The sequence below is a fragment of the Mytilus galloprovincialis genome, chromosome 7, assembly GCF_965363235.1.
Source record: "Mytilus galloprovincialis chromosome 7, xbMytGall1.hap1.1, whole genome shotgun sequence".
Taxonomy (NCBI): Eukaryota; Metazoa; Mollusca; class Bivalvia; order Mytilida; family Mytilidae; genus Mytilus; species Mytilus galloprovincialis.
In genome coordinates, this window is record NC_134844.1 from 19995217 (window position 1) to 20017502 (window position 22286).

Sequence of the window (22286 nt, forward strand, 5' to 3'; positions counted from 1 at the left end):
GTCGTAATTTTCACCTGGATTCTCTTTCAAACTATTTGTAATTACGACCTACAAATTGTATACTCCTTTCTGCTATAAATGCTAGCTTTTGTTGTTTTTGATCGTCCCAATTAATAGGTATTATGCACTGTTTCGTGTACCAATTTTAAAACTAAAATTTTGGAACAAAACCAGGGTTCGTGTTGTTTTTCGTGTTCCGCTTAATAGTTATATTATATAATATCCTACAGTTTTATGATCAGTGAATTTTTAATATAAGGGTCACAAATGCAATTAAATATGTTTTTGTTTGTATAGATTCAAATCAGATATGTCGGTTCATGGCATAAACGGCACAAACATCCATTTGTCTTAATCTAAGACTAAATATTATGGATAGGTATTTATATATATCCATGCTTGCGAAATACGCTAAAATCTCAATTTAAATTTGCTCAGTTATTTTGAATCTTGACACTACACCACTAGCTTTGACAGCAATGCCATGCTCATACAATATAAACCATGATTAACGCCAAATTCCCGTTCATCTTAAAATAGCACCCTGTTAAACCATCTGATTTTTTTTTTGTCTTGGAGGCGTTCAGTGTCAGTTTGACCCCCGTTCCAGGTGATATTTTTACTGAATATTTTATAAAATACGACAGTATAATATAATACTTATGCAACCTCGCAAGAAAAGAATAATGAAGTAAAATGTGAAAATTTGTACTTTGTGAACATATTTACCAAAACAAACTTTTCTTTCCCGCCTTGCTTAATATTATAGATCTTAATAAAAAGCGTGGGAAATCAGTTTGTTTTAGCTAATCTTTGTAATCTCTATATTTGACTTGACTTTGATTTTTTTTACAATACGATTATTTATATTTAAATGACTTAACAGCTTTTAAATGGGTTTCCCCACTGATTGGCATATGACACTCACAATACGGTTAAAAGTCTTTTGTTTTTCGTGATCAAAAGCTGAGATCAAAAGATTATCTAAGGCAAAAACATTCATGCAGTTATACCTATTTTTGCTATCAGATGTTACAATTTAGTGTTACAAATCAAACAAAAAAGTCATATGATAAAATGTACCAAACTGAAAGACATACAATACATTATATGTCTCTGAATGTACAAAGTAAAAGCATATACAATTGGGGAATACGTTCGAGATATTTGGCGGGAGTTTTATAGTTACTTCCCTTTCTAAGTAACTCCGCCCACGAACAGGTGCCCTCAAATGTAAATAAACAACGCGCCAAAAAACACAATGACCAAACGATGATTTGACTGTACTATATTGAAATTTTCATACTCGAAACTTGGTGAAAAAAAACCCACACATTAGAAAACACCTGAATTTTACTGATAGAATAACATTATTTTGCAGCTGAGGATATTTGAATTATTGTATTTCTGTCATTTCCGGCGGTTAAATTTGATTTTTGAAATTGACAAGTCCTAAAATAGCAATGTATAGATGATCTTGATAACTGTGGAATCTTGTTCAAGGAATAATAATGGAAAAGGCATCCCGTGCTATCAGAAGGTAAACATATTTGATTTTTTGAATAAATTAATCCGAATGATAAAGTATTCAGCAAAATATTGAAGCATACATTTTGCAAGGGGTTGATCTCCAGTGTCTGCATCTTTTTGTCGTCAGATAAATTAATTTTGTCTATTTCCTCGTAGATAGCATTTGCTCCAAAGGCACAAGAAGAGTGTATCCATTATAAGCATATATTTATAAAATCTCATGTAGCTGATTTTCTAATGTTTCATTCTGTAAACAGAAAATTGAAGAAAAAGGGGGGTGTGGTACTTCAGTCGACTCCTTTAGAGGTAGGGGCAGACACTTGTCTCTTGTAGGGGTGAACAGCTGAGACACTTTTCATATACTGTATTATGATTATAGATTGTGGCTGATTCAGGTAGGGGTGAATAAGCGTGGCAAGCAGGCACCCCCTAAAATTTTCAAAGCATGGGTTTTGTCTCTTAAATATCAAATATTTGAATAATTTTTCTTCAAAAATACTTTTGCCATGCCCAGCTCTGAAAATTTAAGTTAGCTCCATGCAACCTAAAATCCTGGACCCGCTGTGTGATTAAAACAACATACCTTTCAATATATATTTTTTTTACAAACGCTAAAACTTTAGTCTTGCTCACAGGCACTTGTTTCTATCCATTGGAAAGAAACAAGTGCCTGTGGTCTTGCTAATGCAATGGAGAATTTAACTAGATTTGAAAAATATCTAATGCGTCTTTCACCAGTGTAGTTTTAATCTCTTTAAGAAAATTACTACTAAACAATTCATGCAGTATTAAATATTTAATTATAATCAACAACCTTATTATAAACATACATGTATATTCTGAGACTACTAATCTAATTGTAGCACCCTTATCATTATGATCATTTATAATGATTTGTAACACTTGAAATTTCTTTAATTTTAAACAAACACTTAATAAAGCTAAAATTTCACTTATAGAAATATAGTATTTTGGAGGTGAGAACATTTGTTTTTTATGGCATATTAAATTCAGAATGTTTCCTGTTTGACCAAGTCAAAAGCTGTTTTGAAAAATACTAATTATATGCCTTCATTTGTACCTTCCTGAGAACATACCATATTCTTTGCAGCATGTTATGGGAAACACTAGTACTATGTATTAATTTTCTGTGCGATACTGTACATTTGTATCAAATAGACAACTTTTGAGTTCGATGCATTTCTGTCAAAAAGTCTGGTTTTAGTGAACATCATTCGTGCGTTTAGTGGCATCGTCACTTCGGTTCCAATGTTGAACGAGTGGTTGGCAAATTATAATACTAAATTGCACGATTATGCGATTATGCCTCAAACTAAATTCTCATAATTGGCAATCAAGCACTGCTGTCATTAAGGAATTGTGATTAAGTACTTACAAAACAAAAATTATTTCTAGTTTATCCTGCACTATGACAATCACTAAGATGCTTGATGAACGTTAATTGTGCAGGGATACAGATGATCCACTCTATCTGGTAAAAGACGTCACTAAGGCACGCCTAATTGACGAGTTTTTTCCAGTGATGGATGAACTCGAAAGTGGTCTATTGTATGGATATAAAACATAAAAGTTCTATTTACTGTTAACTGATCATAATCATGATTATTTTTTGACCTTGAACATTGAAAGTCTAAAATTTTAATACTAGAAAATTTTACATGCATATTCATATGTTTAATCTGGGACTATTATACTATTAAATGGTACGTACATGTATGTATTTACTATTATACATTTTCAAATATAAAATCTCAATTCTCGTCCTGCTACTATGTAATCATGCAAGTCTCTATTTCTCCTTCTGGAATCTGATTCTTCTTTTATATAATGATATTAGTCATTTGAACAGACTTTATTATGCAGGAGTTAAAATCAATAAATTATGTTATATGTATGTTATTGTGGAATGTGGAATGTTAAAACAAATAGCATTATTCAGATTTTAGAGGCTGTCCAAGTAAATATTAGGTAAATCCTATGATATGGGTGGCACAACATAATTATTTTCCCACCAAATTTTTGGTTCCAATGCAATGTTTATATCATACAAAGGATAAATATGTCAAAGATATTTTTGAATCAACAGTGGATGGCTCAGAAAATGATTTTAAAGTTCACAAACAATGCAACAAAATTTTGTACAAAATGAAGAGTTACATGTATCTCCCCTTTTCAATGAATTTTCAGTGCTTTCTATGTATTTTTTTCTCTTTTTTTGTTGCAGTTAATAAAAAAACAAAATTTAACTTTTGAGAAAGAATGAATTTTTGATATGAAATAGATGAAAAAAATTTGAAAACAAAATATGTCGTGTGCCATCCACTGCCTGGTTTTTCCATGGACACCCTCTTAAATACAAATATGTACCTGCAGATTTTCTGTAATGTTTTCTACAGGAAATAAAAGACATTGTAGAATTTAAATGAATTTCTAATTTAAATCCAGCCTATAGTGAAGATTACTATTTTTTACACAAGCAGATAAATAGATCTCCATTCAAAAGACATATATTTCCTGTGAAGATTTTATCACATGCAGTGTTTAGAAACAATTCTCTTTATATTTTAAAACTTAATGATCCCTAATTAGAGTTTTCCTGCTGATAATGAAACAAAACATAAAATAAGACCCAGTGAGTGAGTCTGACCATGGAAATATCAAGCATTAAAATAAGGATATATATATGGTATAATTGCTAGTGAGACAACTATCAACCAAAGCATGAAATGAAGTGGATGTTAGCAATTATAGACAGATGTACAGCCTTTGTTGACTCCCCATATGCAGTTATAAGTTGTAGAGTCAGGTGTGAGTAAAAGCTGATTTGGGATACATGTACATGTATTTTTCATGAAACAGCAACCCAGAGACACAAAAACAACAACATCAAAGATACATGTTTCTAAATGTGACTATGTAAATGTAAACATACTCATTTAATATCATGCTTTATTTTGTGATCTATTTTACATGTACATGTGTGTATGCATTGTGATATTGACAATATGCACAATCTACATGATCTGAAACCCAAACTTCAGCAGAAATATTCAAAATCAAAAAGAATTATGGAGATCTATATAATGCTTGACTGCACAAAATGTACAACTTTGAACACTCAACTGCTGAATATATTGTAGCTTTGCCTACATTACAAATGTACATGTAAATGTGCACATATTTATAGCAGTTGTTTTTTCCTAAATTGCTTGTACATGTATATATGTAATGTCTGTATATTTTAAAAGAAAAAGATGTAAGGTAACAATATAAATGCATACACCACAAAATCTAATGAAAACTCCAGCATATAAAAAATGGCTCAGCTACATGTACGTACACATTGTACCTTAAAGTACAGATGGATTTATAAATGGTTATTGCATTTACAAACCAAACAATATAATATTTATTTTTTACAGGAGTGGAACAAAGTTAATGTCCAGTCTTGGAGATGGAACTAATTCTGATATGAATGTTATGATCTCAGAAGTAAAAAATTTAAGAAATTCTATAAAATCACAAATAAATGCAGAAACTTCCGGTAAATATATTTTTGTACTTTATTTTGTGTTTTGTATACTAAATACATGTATATAGATATACATGTATCTGCATTTGTGAACAATAGGTCATCTATTTCCTAGAATTGTATACTTAACATGCTGAAGGGTCAACCTTATATCAACAAAACTCCTTTAAAGATGTCCCCCCTATGTCTTTTTTTTATGATAGATCACATTGCCATTATGCTAAAAAGGTCAATGTGGAGAACATGAGAAATTTCAAAACTCCCATAATGTTTTGATCCTTTTATACTTATTTCATCTAAATGCTTAGAATATAGTTAATGAGAATTTTATTTTTTCTACAGTGCATGTAGATATGAAATTTAAGTTAATTTTTAATGAATTTTATCGTTATTTATATACTGTTACAATGTACATCACTACATGTACAAAATGCATTTCCTTTTTGATCAAAAACTCTGAACTTTTCTATTTATTTATTCATTCCTGATTTTAAAATGTTCCAGTCTGAGAATTACATATGTACTGATGAAAGTAAATCCAGAAAAGCTCTTCATATGCATAAAGTTTATATTTAGTGTAGTGACCCATCATTTTGAGACACTTAAATAAGTCCTAGTAGGATTATAAGAATTGCCTGAGGACGTACCACCTCTCTAATGAGATTATAGGATTTTCTTAAATCTAATCCCAAGATTTACCGTTATATGACCTATAAATTGTAAAAGGAGAACCCTGTTTCTATGTGAAATTCTTCATCAGATTTTTGGAGAAAATGGGAAATCAAAGGCTCTGATATTAATCAATGTGTCATTAAGACATTCTGTTACATGTGCCTTGGGGCAAAGTACTCTAAAGAGTGTTAAATTTGTTTAAAAGAAATGCTGTTTCTTATTTTCATTATATTTCTTTATCTTATATTCCAAACGTTACAGATTTTTAAACATGATTAAATAATACTAAAAAAGCCACTGTTATCATGATTATGGCCTATATTGACAGAATAGTAAACATTGACGGCCTTGGTAAAAAGATTGCTAATAATGATTTCATCATTGGCTTTTTTGTTGCAATAGTTTAATATCTGTTACAAAAATTACAATGTATAGATGAATATAGCATTTTAACAGCTGAATAATTTTAAGATAACATAACAATGTGTTAAGTGAAGCAAGGAGATGTTTAAAATGTTTTGCGTGTGTACAAAATTTATCATGTTAGTATATAACTAGCAGTATTGACACACCACTGAAAATTTGTCATCTTTTAAAATACCTACAAAAAACTTTGTTTACATGTAAAAGCTTTTATTTGTATATTTTACTGAATATGGCCAATAAATAATTGCTTTGAAGTCAATTGTTTCCCAGAAATCACATAAATTCATTATAAAAGTATGCAGTTTTATAAGTTTAAGAAAAAGGTCCTAATTGAAATTCATTGATACAGACAATTCCAACTACAGTGTATCTCATGTAAGGTTAGAACAATCTTTCAGGCAAAAAAAATGGAAAATGGATGAGTGTAACACACATCAATATTTTTTTAATCTGTACCTGTTTTGTTGTTTGTACCATTTCTGATTGTAAAAAAAGAAGGCAGTTTTCAAGCTTAGTCAAGATCTGCTTAAATGATAGATGTTACCCAATATGACATCAAGATAAAATTTTATTTCCAAATTAACTTTGTTTTAGCATCACAAGACATGTTAAGATGGTCGGCTAATGAAGAAAACAGAGCAATACAGGTAAGATTGATTCAGTTTGTTTGAATTAAGATATTTTTATGCTAAATTTTGATACAATGTAACAAATGTATATAACTAAAATTGAGAATGGAAATGGGGAATGTGCCAAAGAGACAACAACCTGACCATAGAAAAAAACAACAGCAGAAGGTCACCAACAGGTCTTCAATGTAGCGAGAAATTCCCGCACCCGGAGGCGTCCTTCAACTGGCCCCTAAACAAATATATGCTAGTTCAGTGATAATGAACTGTCCATATTCAAAAGACTAAATTTGATTGACCGTAGTACGAATTGGCAAAATCTTTCCAAGTTGCATTTTAAAATCACCTCTTTAAACATGTACTTGTTAGGAATTTTGGCTGAGAAATTTGCAAAGATAAATTTCAATAGGTAAAGAGGAGGGACAGACACAACGTTTCACTCTGTTTACTCCTTGTTTTACCCAATAATTTCCGTAAAAAAATACATGTCATTTGCATGTACATGTATAAAGCCAGAACTTGGCAGTAATTTTTCATGAATTCCTTCTCATTTTCCTGTTTTGTCAGTTATGTTAGACTCTCCATATACATCACAAAATACATTATTCAAAATTAAATGGAACACTGGAGTAGCATTAATAATAAGAGAGAAAAAACATTATATTATAATAACAATTTATTAAGAAACTTGGACTTTTGAATTTTCAGGATGTTTGTAATCATATATCAGAGTTAAATCTTCAATGGACTGAAGCTCAAAGGGAATTAAATGGTGAGTTTTATTTTTATATGTATTAATTCATTCAATTAATTCATGAAAATATTTTCTCAACCAATGGACAAGTTTCAAGTGCGTTGCATTTCTGTCAAAATTACTTCCGTTCATATGTTGAGCCATTGGTTGATGAAGGATTATGCTATATTGCACTAAGTATTTGGCAAATTGAATTCTTAAAATTGATATTCAGCACTGCTGTTGTAAGGGAATTGTAATTAAGTACTTACGAAACAAATATCATTTCTAGTTTATTCAGCAAAATGACACTCACAAAGACGCTCGATGAACCTTAATAGAGTATACGTAGGGATACAGGTGACCCCCTCTATCTAGTAAATGATGTCACAAAGACGCACACAATTGACAAACTTTTCCTGCGAAGGTGATAACTTGATAGTGGACTTAATATTAGCCTCTACAAAACTTTTGAGTTTTGATTCACCTATCTGCCACTTTTTTACAATATAGATTTACATGTGATATATTTTGTACAGATAATTTAAAGGAGTACATGAAGATGCTGGAGCTGGTCTTAGAAGGAGAGAAACATGTCAAAGAAGCAAAAAATAATCTGGTAAAATATTCAAAGTTGTTTTAGTCCACAACATGAATGGTTCTTTGTCATATTTCATTGTCAATATATATATGTACATGTAAGCATGTTTACCATGAACATATATTTGTCTATCTAAATTTCATTAGGTTTTCTGTACATTATGATATCAAATTTAATTAAAACAGCATTCCAATAGATATAAGAAGATGTGGTATATATGAGTGCTAATGATACAACCCTCCATCCAAGTCAAAATTTGTAAAAGTAAACCATTATAGGTCGTCTATTTCTCAAAAACTGATGGTGCTATATCAATGATTTTTAATTGTTACAATTCTTATAAATGTAGTACAAATTAATTTATGCATACATGGAGTTGTAATTTAATGTGTAGCTCAAACTTCATTTAAAACTTAGTCAAAATGAGTAGCTTGTCATTCTTTATTGACTTTCAGATTATTATTTTTGTTGCATTTTAAAGTGTATTTAAAAAAATATATACAAGATGCAAGATCTATGTATGTTTTTGCATTATTGCACATTACTTAAGAAATTCATTTGTAACAATAAGAGTACAATTACTATTTTTTACCTGTCAAAAAATGGGTCATTTAATCATAAGACTTTTTTATAGCCTTATTAATAAACAATAAAACAAAAAGTCTATTTAATAACTAATTTAAATGCTTATTCAATTATACTAATGATTGGCATTTGGCCTACAATGAAATGGGAATTTTCATTATTTAGACACTTTATAAATATAGATATTGTAATTTTTAAACACTTTCAAGAGTTATGATTAGTAATTTACAAAATTAGAATTATTGTACCTGGAACTAGAAATCCACTTGTTAAATATGAAATTCAAAGCATTTTAGGAATGTGAATATTTTGATATAGTTTTTAAAAAGTGAAGTGAAAATTCTAAATCAAGAACTTAAAATTCCAAGAAAACATATGAGGGTTGTCAAAAATTGCACACAAGTTTATTTAGGAAATTCATATGATATATATATCACCAGGAATATTTGAATCTGGGATAATAATGAATTCTGGAAAATTGATAAGAAATGTATGATGAAAACTAACTAAATTTAGGAGGTTCAGTCATGCATGTATGTCTTAAAGTGAGGGGGGGAGGGAGGTTAGTTCATATTGAAATATCAATGGAAGTAAAATTAACAATAGCTATGCACAATGGCCTTGATGGCTAACCCTAATTAGTTTTCATAAGCCATTTCTTGACAATTTTCAAGAACTGTGAGCCTGAGGATCCAAGACTACAGTTTATAAGCCCCATCTTTGATAGAAGGGGCATTAGGTTTTCTGATTAGTACATTTGTCCTTCATCAGGTAAAAGATTTTGGTAAAGGTAGCTTAAAATTGAGTACATTTTTGTATTAGGATGTGAGTTTTTAAATTTTAGATCAAATAGCGGTATTAACCATGATTTCACAGTTCAGTGAACATGAAAATGTGCAGGCAAAAAGTATTATTTTTGATAACCTTATGTTCTATGTCATACATATATCCTTTCAAAGCATAGTTCACCCATATGTTTTTGGATTGTTTTTGTTGCTAATTCTTTGATTTGCAGGGTGTTTTGTAGTCTTTTATCTCTTTGTATTCTTTCTTTTGAGTGTTTTGCAATGGCCTTGCATAATCTAAATAATACCAAAAACATAGCTTCACCTTTGTTGAAATCATTGTATTAAACCATAAACCTATCTTTTTTTAAAGGATAATTGTGAAAATAAAGAAAAGGATTACCAGAAAAAGTTGAAGAAAACATGTAAGGTAAAGTATGAATTTGATTTAATATTACCCTTAAAATTGGGGCTTTTATGGTACATCATGAGAATCTCTCATCATGTGAAGTTCCCTATGACAAATTGATTAAAAAATATTTACTAGTCAGGAGTTTCTGTCAAGAAAAACTAAATGTCAGAACTTTTACAATTTTGATGTAAGAGAGATTTAATTCAGGACTATATTTGTTTATCAGGTTTGATACAAATTGGAATAAGAATTTTAACACAATGAAATTTTTTCTGAATAATAGGTCTTCATACACATTAAAGGACATTTTATTTCCTGTTGGATGATGATCTCCAGTTGTATTATCTTATATGTTTTAATCAGTCTTAAAAGAAATTTTATGAGAGGCCTACCAAATTTGTGCAATTTAGTATATAAAAAGACTTCTGATATATGCTGTGGAGGCCTAAAAAGGGGAAGTTAAATCTTCACTGTTTGTTGTTGGATTTCATGGAGCATGTATTGAATTGGACAGTTAAATGTTTTCAAAGGGTAAATTTTGTAGTAATGATTAAATTTTTTTACATATTAGTTAAAAGCTGTGCAATATTTTCAAATATTTTTAAGGATTATGTCTGGAAAAAGTAATATTATACTTAAAAAATTTTAGAATTAGATGTGGAAAGAACTAATAAAATGCTTTTTGAAAAAAAAAGAAAATAAATGCCACACTGTGTCACACAAGTTGCTTCATAACAAAATAGAACTATTGTTTTTACATTCTTTTATACAACTGAATAATCTGAGTTATCTCCCCTCTTACAATGCAACTTTAATAGATAGGAATCAGCCACAAAATTCTCTTCTAAGTTCTTTAAAGGAAAAGGGTATTACGAGATTGATGAATCTAGACATTTAAACATGTTAAATATCATCTTATAAAAAAATGTGAGTTCAATTATGATATATTTTGTAGAAGGGTTCTGTGGAGGAGAGAATGTCCTTTGAATCAAAAGTTACACAGGCACAAAAATCAAGAGATGTGGCTTTGTTAGAAGGTTAGTTTATGTTAATTATCCATATTGTATTTTTATAAAGGCTATTTATATATAAATGTGAATTTATGGTTTAAAAACATTGTAAATAATAGTCATTTAAATTTTATATTGTTGTTCCCTTTTTCTGTTCTTCAGTCAACTTGAATCATCCCATCATCAAAATTTGTAACACTTACGTGTCCAATATGGCCAAAATTGATCTGTTAATATAAAGTCATTTCAACATCTAGTACAAGAAAATCTGATACAATCTGGTTTGAAATAAATATAAAAATATCAGCATACATGTAGGTTTAAAAATCAATTTATTCATAAACAATACATGATACAGTTACAAAAAATGAGGGGTTTGAATGCATTTTAACTCCAGATGTGTTTTAATTCTGTGTCCTTTCTTTACAGTTTGTGAAAAAGTGAGAGAAAATGAAGCAGTTAAAATGATACGTTTGAAGGAAGGTTTGACAAAAATTTCTGAAGCCTATATGATGATGGGAAAAAAATGTTCAATCCTGTTTGAGGCTGAAAGGGTAAAAGAACATAAAATTTATATTCCCTATGTATACATTCAAAAAAAAATTGGCTTCTTTATGATTTTTTCTCCTTTTTTTTTTTTTGAATGAATAGCAGTTTTTTTTATGCCCCACCTACAATAGTAGAGGGGGCATTATGTTTTCTGGTCTGTGCATGCGTCCGTTCGTTCGTCTGTCCATCCGTCCGTTCGTCCCGTTTCAGGTTAAAGTTTTTGGTCAAGGTAGTTTTTGATGAAGTTGAAGTCAATCAACTTCAAACTTAGTACACATGTTCCCTATGATATGATCTTTCTAATTTTAAAGCCAAATTGGACTTTTGATCCCAATTTCAGGCTCCACTGACAGTCTGTGCCAAAAACTATTTGAAGCACTAGCCCTATGGGCTAGTTAAAAAAAAAAAATTACTAGCCCGAATTTATATGTACTGGACCAAAAAAAATCTGTGTCACCGGTGATGATCACGAAGTGATCCGAAACCAGCTAGGGGGGTTTGGGGGCATGCCCCCCCCCCTGAAAATTTTGGAATATTAGATGTAAAATCCTGCATTCTGAGATTACATTTTTAGCTCACCTGGCCTAAAAGGCCATGTGAGCTTTTCTCATCACTTGGCGTCCGTCGTCGTCGTCGTCGTCGTCGTCGTCGTCTGTCGTCGTTAACAATTTTTCAAACATCTTCTCCTCTGAAACTACTGAATGGATTTGAATGAAACTTAAAATGATTGTTCCTTAGATTATCCTGCACAAAGTGTGTGCTTCGATTTTTGATCCGTCAAAAAACATGGCCACCGTTACTTAAAATAGAACATAGGGGTCAAATGCAGTTTTTGGCTTATATCTCAAAAACGGAAGCATTTAGAGCAAATCTGACATGGGTAAAAATGTTCATTAGGTCAAGATCTATCAGCCCAGAAATTTTCAGATGAATCAAACAAACCATTGTTGGGTTGCTGCCACTTAATTGGTAATTTTAAGGAAATTTTGCAGTTTTTGGTCATTATCTTGAATATTATTATAGATGAAGATAAACTGTAAACAGCAAAAATGATCAGCAAAGTAAGATCTACAAATAGGTTAATATGACCAAAATTGTCAATTGACCCCTTAAGGGGTAAATGTCCTTTAATGACAATTTTTCACAATTTGTTCATCATATTTGCTAACTTTAAAAAATCTTCTCCTCTGAAACTACTGAATGGATTTGGATGAAACTTAGCATGATAGTTCCTTAGATTATCCTGCACAAAGTGTGTGCTTCGATTTTTGATCCGTCAAAAAACATGGCCGCCCTTACTTTAAATAGAACATAGGGGTCAAATGCAGTTTTTGGCTTATATCTCAAAAACGAAAGCATTTAGAGCAAATCTGACAGGGTAAAAATGTTCATTAGGTCAAGATCTATCAGCCCTGAAATTTCCAGACGAATCAAACAAACCATTGTTGGGTTGCTGCCACTTAATTGGTAATTTTAAGGAAATTTTGCAGTTTTTGGTCATTATCTTGAATATCATTATAGATAAAGATAAACTGTTAACAGCAAAAATGATCAGCAAAGTAAGATCTACAAATAGGTTAATATGACCAAAATTGTCAATTGACCCCTTAAGGGGTAAATGTCCTTTAATGACAATTTTTCACAATTTGTTCATCATATTTGCTAACTTTAAAAAATCTTCTCCTCTGAAACTACTGAATGGATTTGGATGAAACTTAGCATGATAGTTCCTTAGATTATCCTGCACAAAGTGTGTGCTTCGATTTTTGATCCGTCAAAAAACATGGCCGCCCTTACTTTAAATAGAACATAGGGGTCAAATGCAGTTTTTGGCTTATATCTCAAAAACGAAAGCATTTAGAGCAAATCTGACAGGGTAAAAATGTTCATTAGGTCAAGATCTATCAGCCCTGAAATTTTCAGACGAATCAAACAAACCATTGTTGGGTTGCTGCCACTTAATTGGTAATTTTAAGGAAATTTTGCAGTTTTTGGTCATTATCTTGAATATCATTATAGATAAAGATAAACTGTTAACAGCAAAAATGATCAGCAAAGTAAGATCTACAAATAGGTTAATATGACCAAAATTGTCAATTGACCCCTTAAGGGGTAAATGTCCTTTAATGACAATTTTTCACAATTTGTTCATCATATTTGCTAACTTTAAAAAATCTTCTCCTCTGAAACTACTGAATGGATTTGGATGAAACTTAGCATGATAGTTCCTTAGATTATCCTGCACAAAGTGTGTGCTTCGATTTTTGATCCGTCAAAAAACATGGCCGCCCTTACTTTAAATAGAACATAGGGGTCAAATGCAGTTTTTGGCTTATATCTCAAAAACGAAAGCATTTAGAGCAAATCTGACAAAGGGTAAAAATGTTCATTAGGTCAAGATCTATCAGCCCTGAAATTTTCAGACGAATCAAACAAACCATTGTTGGGTTGCTGCCACTTAATTGGTAATTTTAAGGAAATTTTGCAGTTTTTGGTCATTATCTTGAATATCATTATAGATAAAGATAAACTGTAAACAGCAAAAATGATCAGCAAAGTAAGATCGACAAATAAGTTAAATATGACCAAAATTGTCAATTGACCCCTTAAGGGGTTATTGTCCTTTAATGACAATTTTTTCACAATTTGTTCATCATATTTGCTAACTTTAAAAAATCTTCTCCTCTAAAACTACTCAACCAAATTCAACCAAACTTCAACTGAATGATCAGTAGGGTGTATAAAATAAAGTTTGTGTTTTATTTTCTATTTTGTCTAAAAACATGGCCGTCAAGGCTAAAAATAGAACACAGGGTAAAATGCAGTTTTTGGCTTATATCTAAAAAACTCCAGCATTTAGAGCAAATAAGACTAGAAGTTAAAATATTTATTAGGTCAAGGTCTACCTGTCCTGAAATTTTCAATTTGCAATTTGCAAAAAAAATAATTTGTTGTGCTACTTCCAAAAAATAGAAAATATTCTGACCAGAAAAAAAACCATCTCCCCCTACAAGTTAAATGGTAGGTCAAAGTATGGCCTCCAAGGTCAGATGACACCTACCAGTTGGGCATGTACAAGTCAGGAGCCTGTAATTCAGTGGTTGTCGTTTGTTGCTGTGTTATTTATTTGTTTTTCGTTCATTTATTTGTATCTTAATTCGGCTGTTAGTTTTGTCAATTGAATTGTTTTACATTTGTCATTTCGGGGCCTTTTATAGCTGACTATGCGGTATTGGCTTTGCTCATTGTTGAAGGCTGTTTGGTGACCTATAGTTGTTAATTTCTGTGTCATTTGGTCTCTTGTTTAGAGTTGGTCTCATTGGCAATTACACCAAATCTTCTTTTTTTTGTATAAAGTTTGTTACATAAGGCATTTATAAACCAAGTATGCAGCATCCAGGTCTACTACCTTCTGAAATATACAGCTTTTAAGTCAAGAGCTAACACTGTCGCTGTCATCTCCAGATCACTACCCTTAAGTCTTGTTTTCTGTGACAGAAGTTGCAGGCAAGACAAAAATTGCTCTTATTGTGGCTGTCATTTTTAATGAAATCCAAGTGAACAACGTTAAATTTTCGTGGTCAAGTCCATATCTCAGATACTATAAGCAATAAGTCTAGTAGATTTGGTGTATAGAAGAACTGTAAAGTGTACATGTCCAACTGGCAGGTGTCATCTCACCTTGACCTCATTTTCATGGTTCAGTGGTTATAGTTAAGTTTTTGTGTTTTGGTCTGTTTTTCTTATACTATATGCAATAGGTCTACTAAAATTGGTTTATAGAATGATTGTAAGGTGTACATGTCTAGCTGACAGGTGTCATCTAACCTTGACCTCATTTTCATAATTCAGTGGTCAAAGTTAACTTTTTTAGTTTTGGTCTATTTTTTTAATACTTTATGCATTAGGTCAACTATATTTGGTGTATGAAAATATTTTATGATCTATATGTCGGTTACGCAGGTTTTATTTGAACTTGACCTCATTTTCACAGTCCATTGCTAAGTTTTAAGTGTTTGTGTTTTGGTCTCATTTTCTTTATTTATAAACAGTAAGTCATATATATTTGTAATATTGAAGAATTGTTAGCTGTACATGTTTGCCTGGCATGGTTCAATATGTTCAATAAGGCATTGTTTACCAGGTGAGCGATTCAGGCTCTTGAGAGCCTCTTGTTGTATCTGGAAGTGTATATAAGTTTCCATGTAATATAAAAAATTCTACTTTCCTTAAAAAAAACCTTCTCAAAACTGTTGACAAGACTGTTTAAGACTCTTTTCTTTGAATTTAAGACATACACGTAAAATAAATATATACATGTAGATATAAACCCCTTGTCATCACATTTTGTTTAAATAATTTCTCATCTAAATTTGACTTTGGAAGTTAAAGAGATCATCCTTTCTGATGCAGACCAAGAAAAGAAGAAAATCAATAAGTTTTTAAATTTTATTCTTCATAATTTTTCATATTATTTTTCAATTTGCTGATTAACTCCTGTTCAAATACAAATACAGATACAAATTTGCCTCCTTTTCCCTGCTCCTTACAGTAGCTACAAAACATAACAAGATTCTCGTACTGGAGCCAGGGTCAGGGACGACCGTCCGTCCAATGAGTTTTAAATTCTCGGACCCGTTTATCCTCGTATTTTTTTTAGCCTCCGTAACTTGGTCGGACTTGCGAGACGGCCTTTGTGGTGCCTTTCATGGTCTCGCACTTTCCGACAGCGAAGCCATGTATATTAAACGATGTTTGTGACCAAAATTATGTGTACACTTTCAAAATGAAAACAAGACTGGTTCCACTTCTTCATAAAATTAACGGTAACCAGTCACTGAAGTCGTCCTAATAACCAATCGTCTAAAATACACACAATATCAAGCGGGCAGTTACGAATTAATATCTTCCGACGCAAAAATATTCAGTTTTTTTTTAATTTTCTGTTATGATTATATTCTATTCAGTCTATGCAACATAAATCAATCAATAATTACCAAAATTTGACATTTTCAAAACACGTGGTACTGACCGTTTTCACGCTTTTTTTTTTAATTTTGAACAATCGGTTATTAGGGAGACCGTCAAAACTGGTTAACGGAATTTTTGCAAGGAAGAGAGTATCAGTTTATTAATATCGATGACGTTGAGTGACATTCTGCGTTAACTTACCGTAACGATTAAAAAAGTGCACACAGATATGCACTAGACCGGTCGGACTATCGACAGTGTACGTTATCTAGTCCAAGCTTATTTAAACTAGACACGGGCTTCGAGCTACCGCTTAACGTTGCAGACTGCACTGAACATAGAAAATGAAAGGGCGAGTTTCAAGTTAAAGTTTTTGGTTGAGGTAGTTTTTGATGAAGTTGAAGTCCAATTAACTTGAAACTTAGTACATATGTTGCCTATGGTATGATCTTTCTAATTTTAATGCCAAATTAGATTTTTATGCCCATTTATGGGCATTATGTTTTCTGGACTGTGCGTTCATCTGTTCGTCCCGCTTCAGGTTAAAGTTTTTGGTTGAGGTAGTTTTTGATGAAGTTGAAGTCCAATCAACTTGAAACTTAGTACACATGTTCCTTATCATATGATCTTTCTAATTTTATGCCAAATTAGAGATTTTACCCCATTTTCACGGTCTACTGAACATAGAAAATGATAGTGTGGATGGGTCATCCGTGTACTTAGGACACATTCTTGTTTACCCAATTTTACAGTCCATTGAACATGGAAAATGATAGTGCCAGTGGGGCATCCGTGTCTCTTTTTAAATGAATAACATTTTTGTACAATTGAATTTCCTTGCAACTATTATTGATGGTTTGGAAAAGTTATGAAGTTGGTTTAATATCAACATATTGTCATCTTATTAGGAAATAAGTTGTTTCTGAGACTTCTTCTTTTAGTTAACAATAATATATAATACTCTCAGAACAACAGATTTTTGTTGGGATCTGTTATAGGGGGAAATGTTTTACACACTTCTTTACAGTTAATAATCACTGAAGTATTTAAAAGGACATTAAAAATTATCATTTATGTGGAGATAAGATTGAAATACATACATGTGGAATAATGTATATCCCATTAAATCGTCAACTAGAAATATTGTAGGGTTTAGATACTATTATTTACATTTATACCTATTTCCAGGATGTTGCTAACCTGATACCTGATGTACATGGACAAAATCTGGAAGAAATTAAATATACAGGTTTGTACACAAATTATAACATGTGAATAGTATAGTGTTCTTGGTATTTATGTAGATTTAAGAACTTTTTTTTTGCTGCACAGTTTGCTTTCTCTTAGATTGAACTAAATGGTTGACATCAAAGGACAAGGTTCACTAATGGCACAAAATGGCCTAAAATATCAACTTCATCATAAAACACCAAAAAGGTCTCAATTTGGTTTGTAAATGGGTCTATTTCAAAATTATAAATGCCAAATATATCAGTTCTTTTCATAAGACTACAAGATATTCGCCAAAGTAAGCCCATTTTGGACATTTTGTCAAAATATAATGATTTTGTGCATTTTTCAGACCTAAAAGCTTTTGAAACACTTTGGCCGCCATCTACGATCCAGAATGTGTTGTAACCAAAAGATTCCAATTTTGATATAGATTTCATCAATATAAAAACTTTTTGGATCGTAGATGGAGGCCAAGGTTAATTATGCCAAAAACAATTAAAATTATGGACAAAAAGTACCAAAATTGACCTTTTAATACAAATTATGCTCATTTAAGGGGTCTTCGCTCCATAAATAGTAAAGGAAAGTGCCAGAAAAAATATTTTTGTTTTAGTAGTATTAACACAAGTATTTCTATGTGACATTTGTAATTTTTTGCCCCAATTTAAAAAACATAAAAAAATCAGGGCCAATTTTAACCCTTAGTGAACCTTCTCCTTTATCACACACAGAATATTAACCATCAATAGAAATAAGTTTTAAGAATCTTTTTATCTTTGTTTAAAATCTTATTTACATCAATATTAGCTGAACCTTTGGTATAGAAATTTAAGAGATTTGCTTAACCATTCAGGAGTGGTTTTTGTTGAGCCTTCAACTTTAGTCGAAAAAGCGAGACATAGCAATCCTACATTCCGGCGTCGGCGTCGGCAGCGTCCACAAATATTCACTCTGTGGTTAAAGTTTTTGAAATATTAATAACTTTCTCAAACTATCCTGGATTTCTACCAAACTTGGACAGAAGCTTGTATAGGATCATAAGATAGTATCCGGAAGTACATTTTGTAAAAATAAAATTCCATTTTTTCCGTATTTAACTTATAAATGGACTTAGTTTTTCTGCAGGGAAATATTACATTCACTCTGTGGTTAAAGTTTTTTAAATTTTAAAAACTTTCTAAACTATCCTGGATTTGTACCAAACTTAGACAGAAGCTAGTTTATGATCATAAGATAGTAACCAGAAGTAAATTTTGTTAAAAAAAATCCATTTTATCTGTAATTTATCTGTAAATGAACTTAGTTTTTCTGCCAGGAAACAGTACATTCACTCTGAGGTTAAAGTTTTAAAATTTTTTGTTGAGCCTGCGATTGACAGCAAAAGTAGGCCAGACACTGGGTTCAGCAGAACCATTATGATTTTTTTTAAGTAAATCATTTAAATTCTGTTCTTTTATACAGTGTGTAACATTTTGATATGCATAACAATCTAGGTTTTTCTTTATTTTTTGTCCCAATGATTCATACACAATGCGAAAAAATTGTCAGCTCTACTTTATAATACTGTATGAATACAGTCTGTATGGTATATGATTCCATGACTATATTGATATGCATCATTCCTTTTAGGTGCACTCAATTCCCAAGCATTTGTACAAAGGGCTAAAGAGAAAGTCCAAGCATGTAAAGTTAAACCACTAAGAAGATCATCAAGTCTTCCTAAGCAGTCCCAGTTGTGTCGAGATAGATGCTCACCTTATGAAACCCCTGAACAGTCTCCCAAAAAAGCTTCCTCTTGTGACTCACCAAACAAATCCTCAATTAGTGACTCGCCGAGCAAATCATCAATAAGTGACTCACCAAGCAAGTCATCCATGAGTGACTCTCCAAGTAAATCCTCCATGTGTGGTAAGTTTGTACAGAAAAAAAAACCACAGAGTCGGGACTAAATAAAATTTGAAAATTACTTTTTTTGATTCTGCTACAAAAAAATATCTCTATGTTAATTGTCAACTGATGTAATGAAAAAAATAGCACAGTTACAAAGCAATAGGGGGACATTTTCTAAGGTGTACAAATTGGTGTACAGTTCACTTAATTGATTTAATCACCAATTCAGATATTTCGTAGGTGGAATCATGTAAATGTGTTTAAACACTTTTAGGTCCATTTTTCTTCAACTTGAATGTCTTTACTAAATTCGCAAATATGAAACACAACAAGTATATGCTACAAAATTATTCTGCTCACAGAGGTCATGATACAAGTTTTGAGAGGAGTAACAAATGGCAGGACTTTTTTCTTTATTTTGATAATTTTGTTAAATTCTTGTCTTTTTTACTGGATCACCATCAGCAGTAGAATTGTAAATTTGATCTAATGAAGTCATGATAAAAAGTTTTCATCACTTTTAAATAAGATTTTCTCATTTATTTTTACAGAGCCAGATTCTGATCCACCACCATACCACACAGTCTATCCCAGTATCTATCCAAGTCTACACTTCATCACCAGTAACCATGACTACAGTCAGAACCAATCAGATCACAGTAACAACTCTTCACCAGAGACCAGTATTTGTAGAAAGTAAATTGACAAAAGAAAGATAATTCAAATTGGTGCTAAAATTAGAATGTAGATTATAATAGCTTGTATTTATCTAAGATACAAATGTACTGCTCTCATGCACTGACATGATGTTAAATAATTATTCATTAGCTGATAAAAGGCTAGGCACTAAACAAAGTAGCCATGATAATAATTTGATTTACAGGTCATTGTATGAAAACGAGATGTTTAAAGACATAGCATTATGCTTGTTAATCCGTGAAAATGTTGTAGTTCTGAGCTAACATTGTTAATCCTTGATGACTTTTTTGCTTTAGTGAATTGCTTTGAGCAACTATATATTAATATCCTGAAAAAAATAAATATCTTTTGATGCTTTGATAGAAACAAAATATGAGTATGTCTTGAAAAAGGACAACTTTATATAAGCCATGAAAATTCATACATATGAAATTAAACAAAAAAATCAACTGTAACAAATGAAAGATCTCATAAATTCTTTTATTTTTTAAATTTCTATGTTATATTCAACCATATACTAACTCTGCTGTAATTTGAGTTTCTACAGCCATCAAATTTAAAATTGACTGTTGCAATTATGAAAATACAGTTCACTTAAAGACATTGTTAAAGACAAATTTTTGACCACTTTGTTTCTTATTATTTTAGAATTGTTAGGGTTTAACATTTTTAAAATTTTGCAAAGATGACTAATAGGTGAAGTCAATTTTAGACCATGATTCGTCTCATTGTTTCAAAGTTATTAGTGTGTAAACCTTTTTTAATTTTGTCAAGATGACTTATCTTGGTTAGGCAAATTTTAGACCATGATTTGTCTTATTGTTTTAAAATTATTATTGTTTAAACATTTTTTTTATACAATTTGGTCAAGATGACCTACTTCTTAGATGCATGCATGCCTCCGGGTGCGGGAATTTCTCGCTACATTGAAGACCTGTTGGTGACCCTCTGCTGTTGTTTTTTATTTGGTCGGGTTGTTGTCTCTTTGACACATTCCCCATTTCCATTCTCAATTTTATACTTTGTTATATTTTTTATATGTTATATTTTTTATTCCTTTCCTACCATACATAGTAATTGTATCTGGATACAGTTTGGTAACAGGAGATTACCATGAAGTTGCGGTCACATGACCTTGAAACTTATTACATATGTTTATTTTTATATTTACTTTAAAGAGAATATTTCAAATTTTGGTTTTAACCAAGTTTTCATGGCTAACTAAACATGAAATTGTAATGGTGTGAAAGGTCCTTTGTGCCCTATGGACACATCCTACATCCTTGCTGATAGCTTGTTATGAATTTGGTTAGACAGTCAATCTTTTAGCTATGACACACCAATGAAATTATATAAAGCTTTATGATTTATAAGATAGAAAAGCTAGACCATCCATAATTTATTCAAACAATACAGCATATATAATATATAACATATACGACTAATTTTACCATATTATAGACAGCATCTTTAATATTCTGGGTATTTTTTACTAGATGTTTCAGTATGTAGATTTTTCTCCTTTTCTCCTGTGATGTCAAAATTTTACAAGAATTTCTGTGATGTACAGATATGGTGGACAAATAGTGTAAAGTTGTATCTAGGAAAAACTAATATAGAGTTGCAGTTTATATTCAATAATATTCATTATATTCAATTTAAATAATGCATGAAAAATAACCCCAAATATATGTCTTCATTTTTTATGTGAATATATATGTATTCAGTAAAAAATATGCTAATTGGCCTTGGTTGATGTTTGATTATAATGTTTTCAAAAGAATGATGAAAACTAGTTTGTATTAGTCCTCTATTTCCATGGGAAGGAAAACATTTAATGTATAAAATACTATTATATAAAAGTATCAGCTGACAACAAAGATTCAAATCATTCATATACAAATTGTACCAGTATGATTTTACAGCCGATTGCATTGAGTGTGTAGGTAAAGGTAATATCTTTGGTTAGCCAGCTTGCTAGCTGAACCGTGAAGTCATTATCAGGTAA

The 22286-nt window shown here is 31.2% G+C and overlaps 1 protein-coding gene across 2 annotated transcripts; it reads left to right on the plus strand.

Moving 5' to 3' along the window:
- Window positions 1–1197: 1197 nt before the first annotated feature.
- Window positions 1198–20931, plus strand: LOC143082491 (uncharacterized). 2 transcript variants are annotated; one of them, XM_076258185.1, is made up of 12 exons: window positions 1198–1540; window positions 2490–2507; window positions 4974–5095; window positions 6776–6828; window positions 7519–7582; window positions 8083–8162; window positions 9888–9944; window positions 10882–10963; window positions 11366–11490; window positions 17645–17705; window positions 19319–19597; window positions 20131–20931. In XM_076258185.1, exons 1-12 carry the CDS (start codon window positions 1512–1514, stop codon window positions 20277–20279), a joined length of 1119 nt encoding a protein of 372 aa, XP_076114300.1. In that variant the 5' UTR covers window positions 1198–1511; the 3' UTR covers window positions 20280–20931. The 2 variants fall into 2 exon arrangements, with proteins under 2 accessions (XP_076114300.1, XP_076114301.1); XM_076258186.1 differs by lacking the exon at window positions 2490–2507 and having other exon boundaries at window positions 1199–1540.
- Window positions 20932–22286: the final 1355 nt, after the last annotated feature.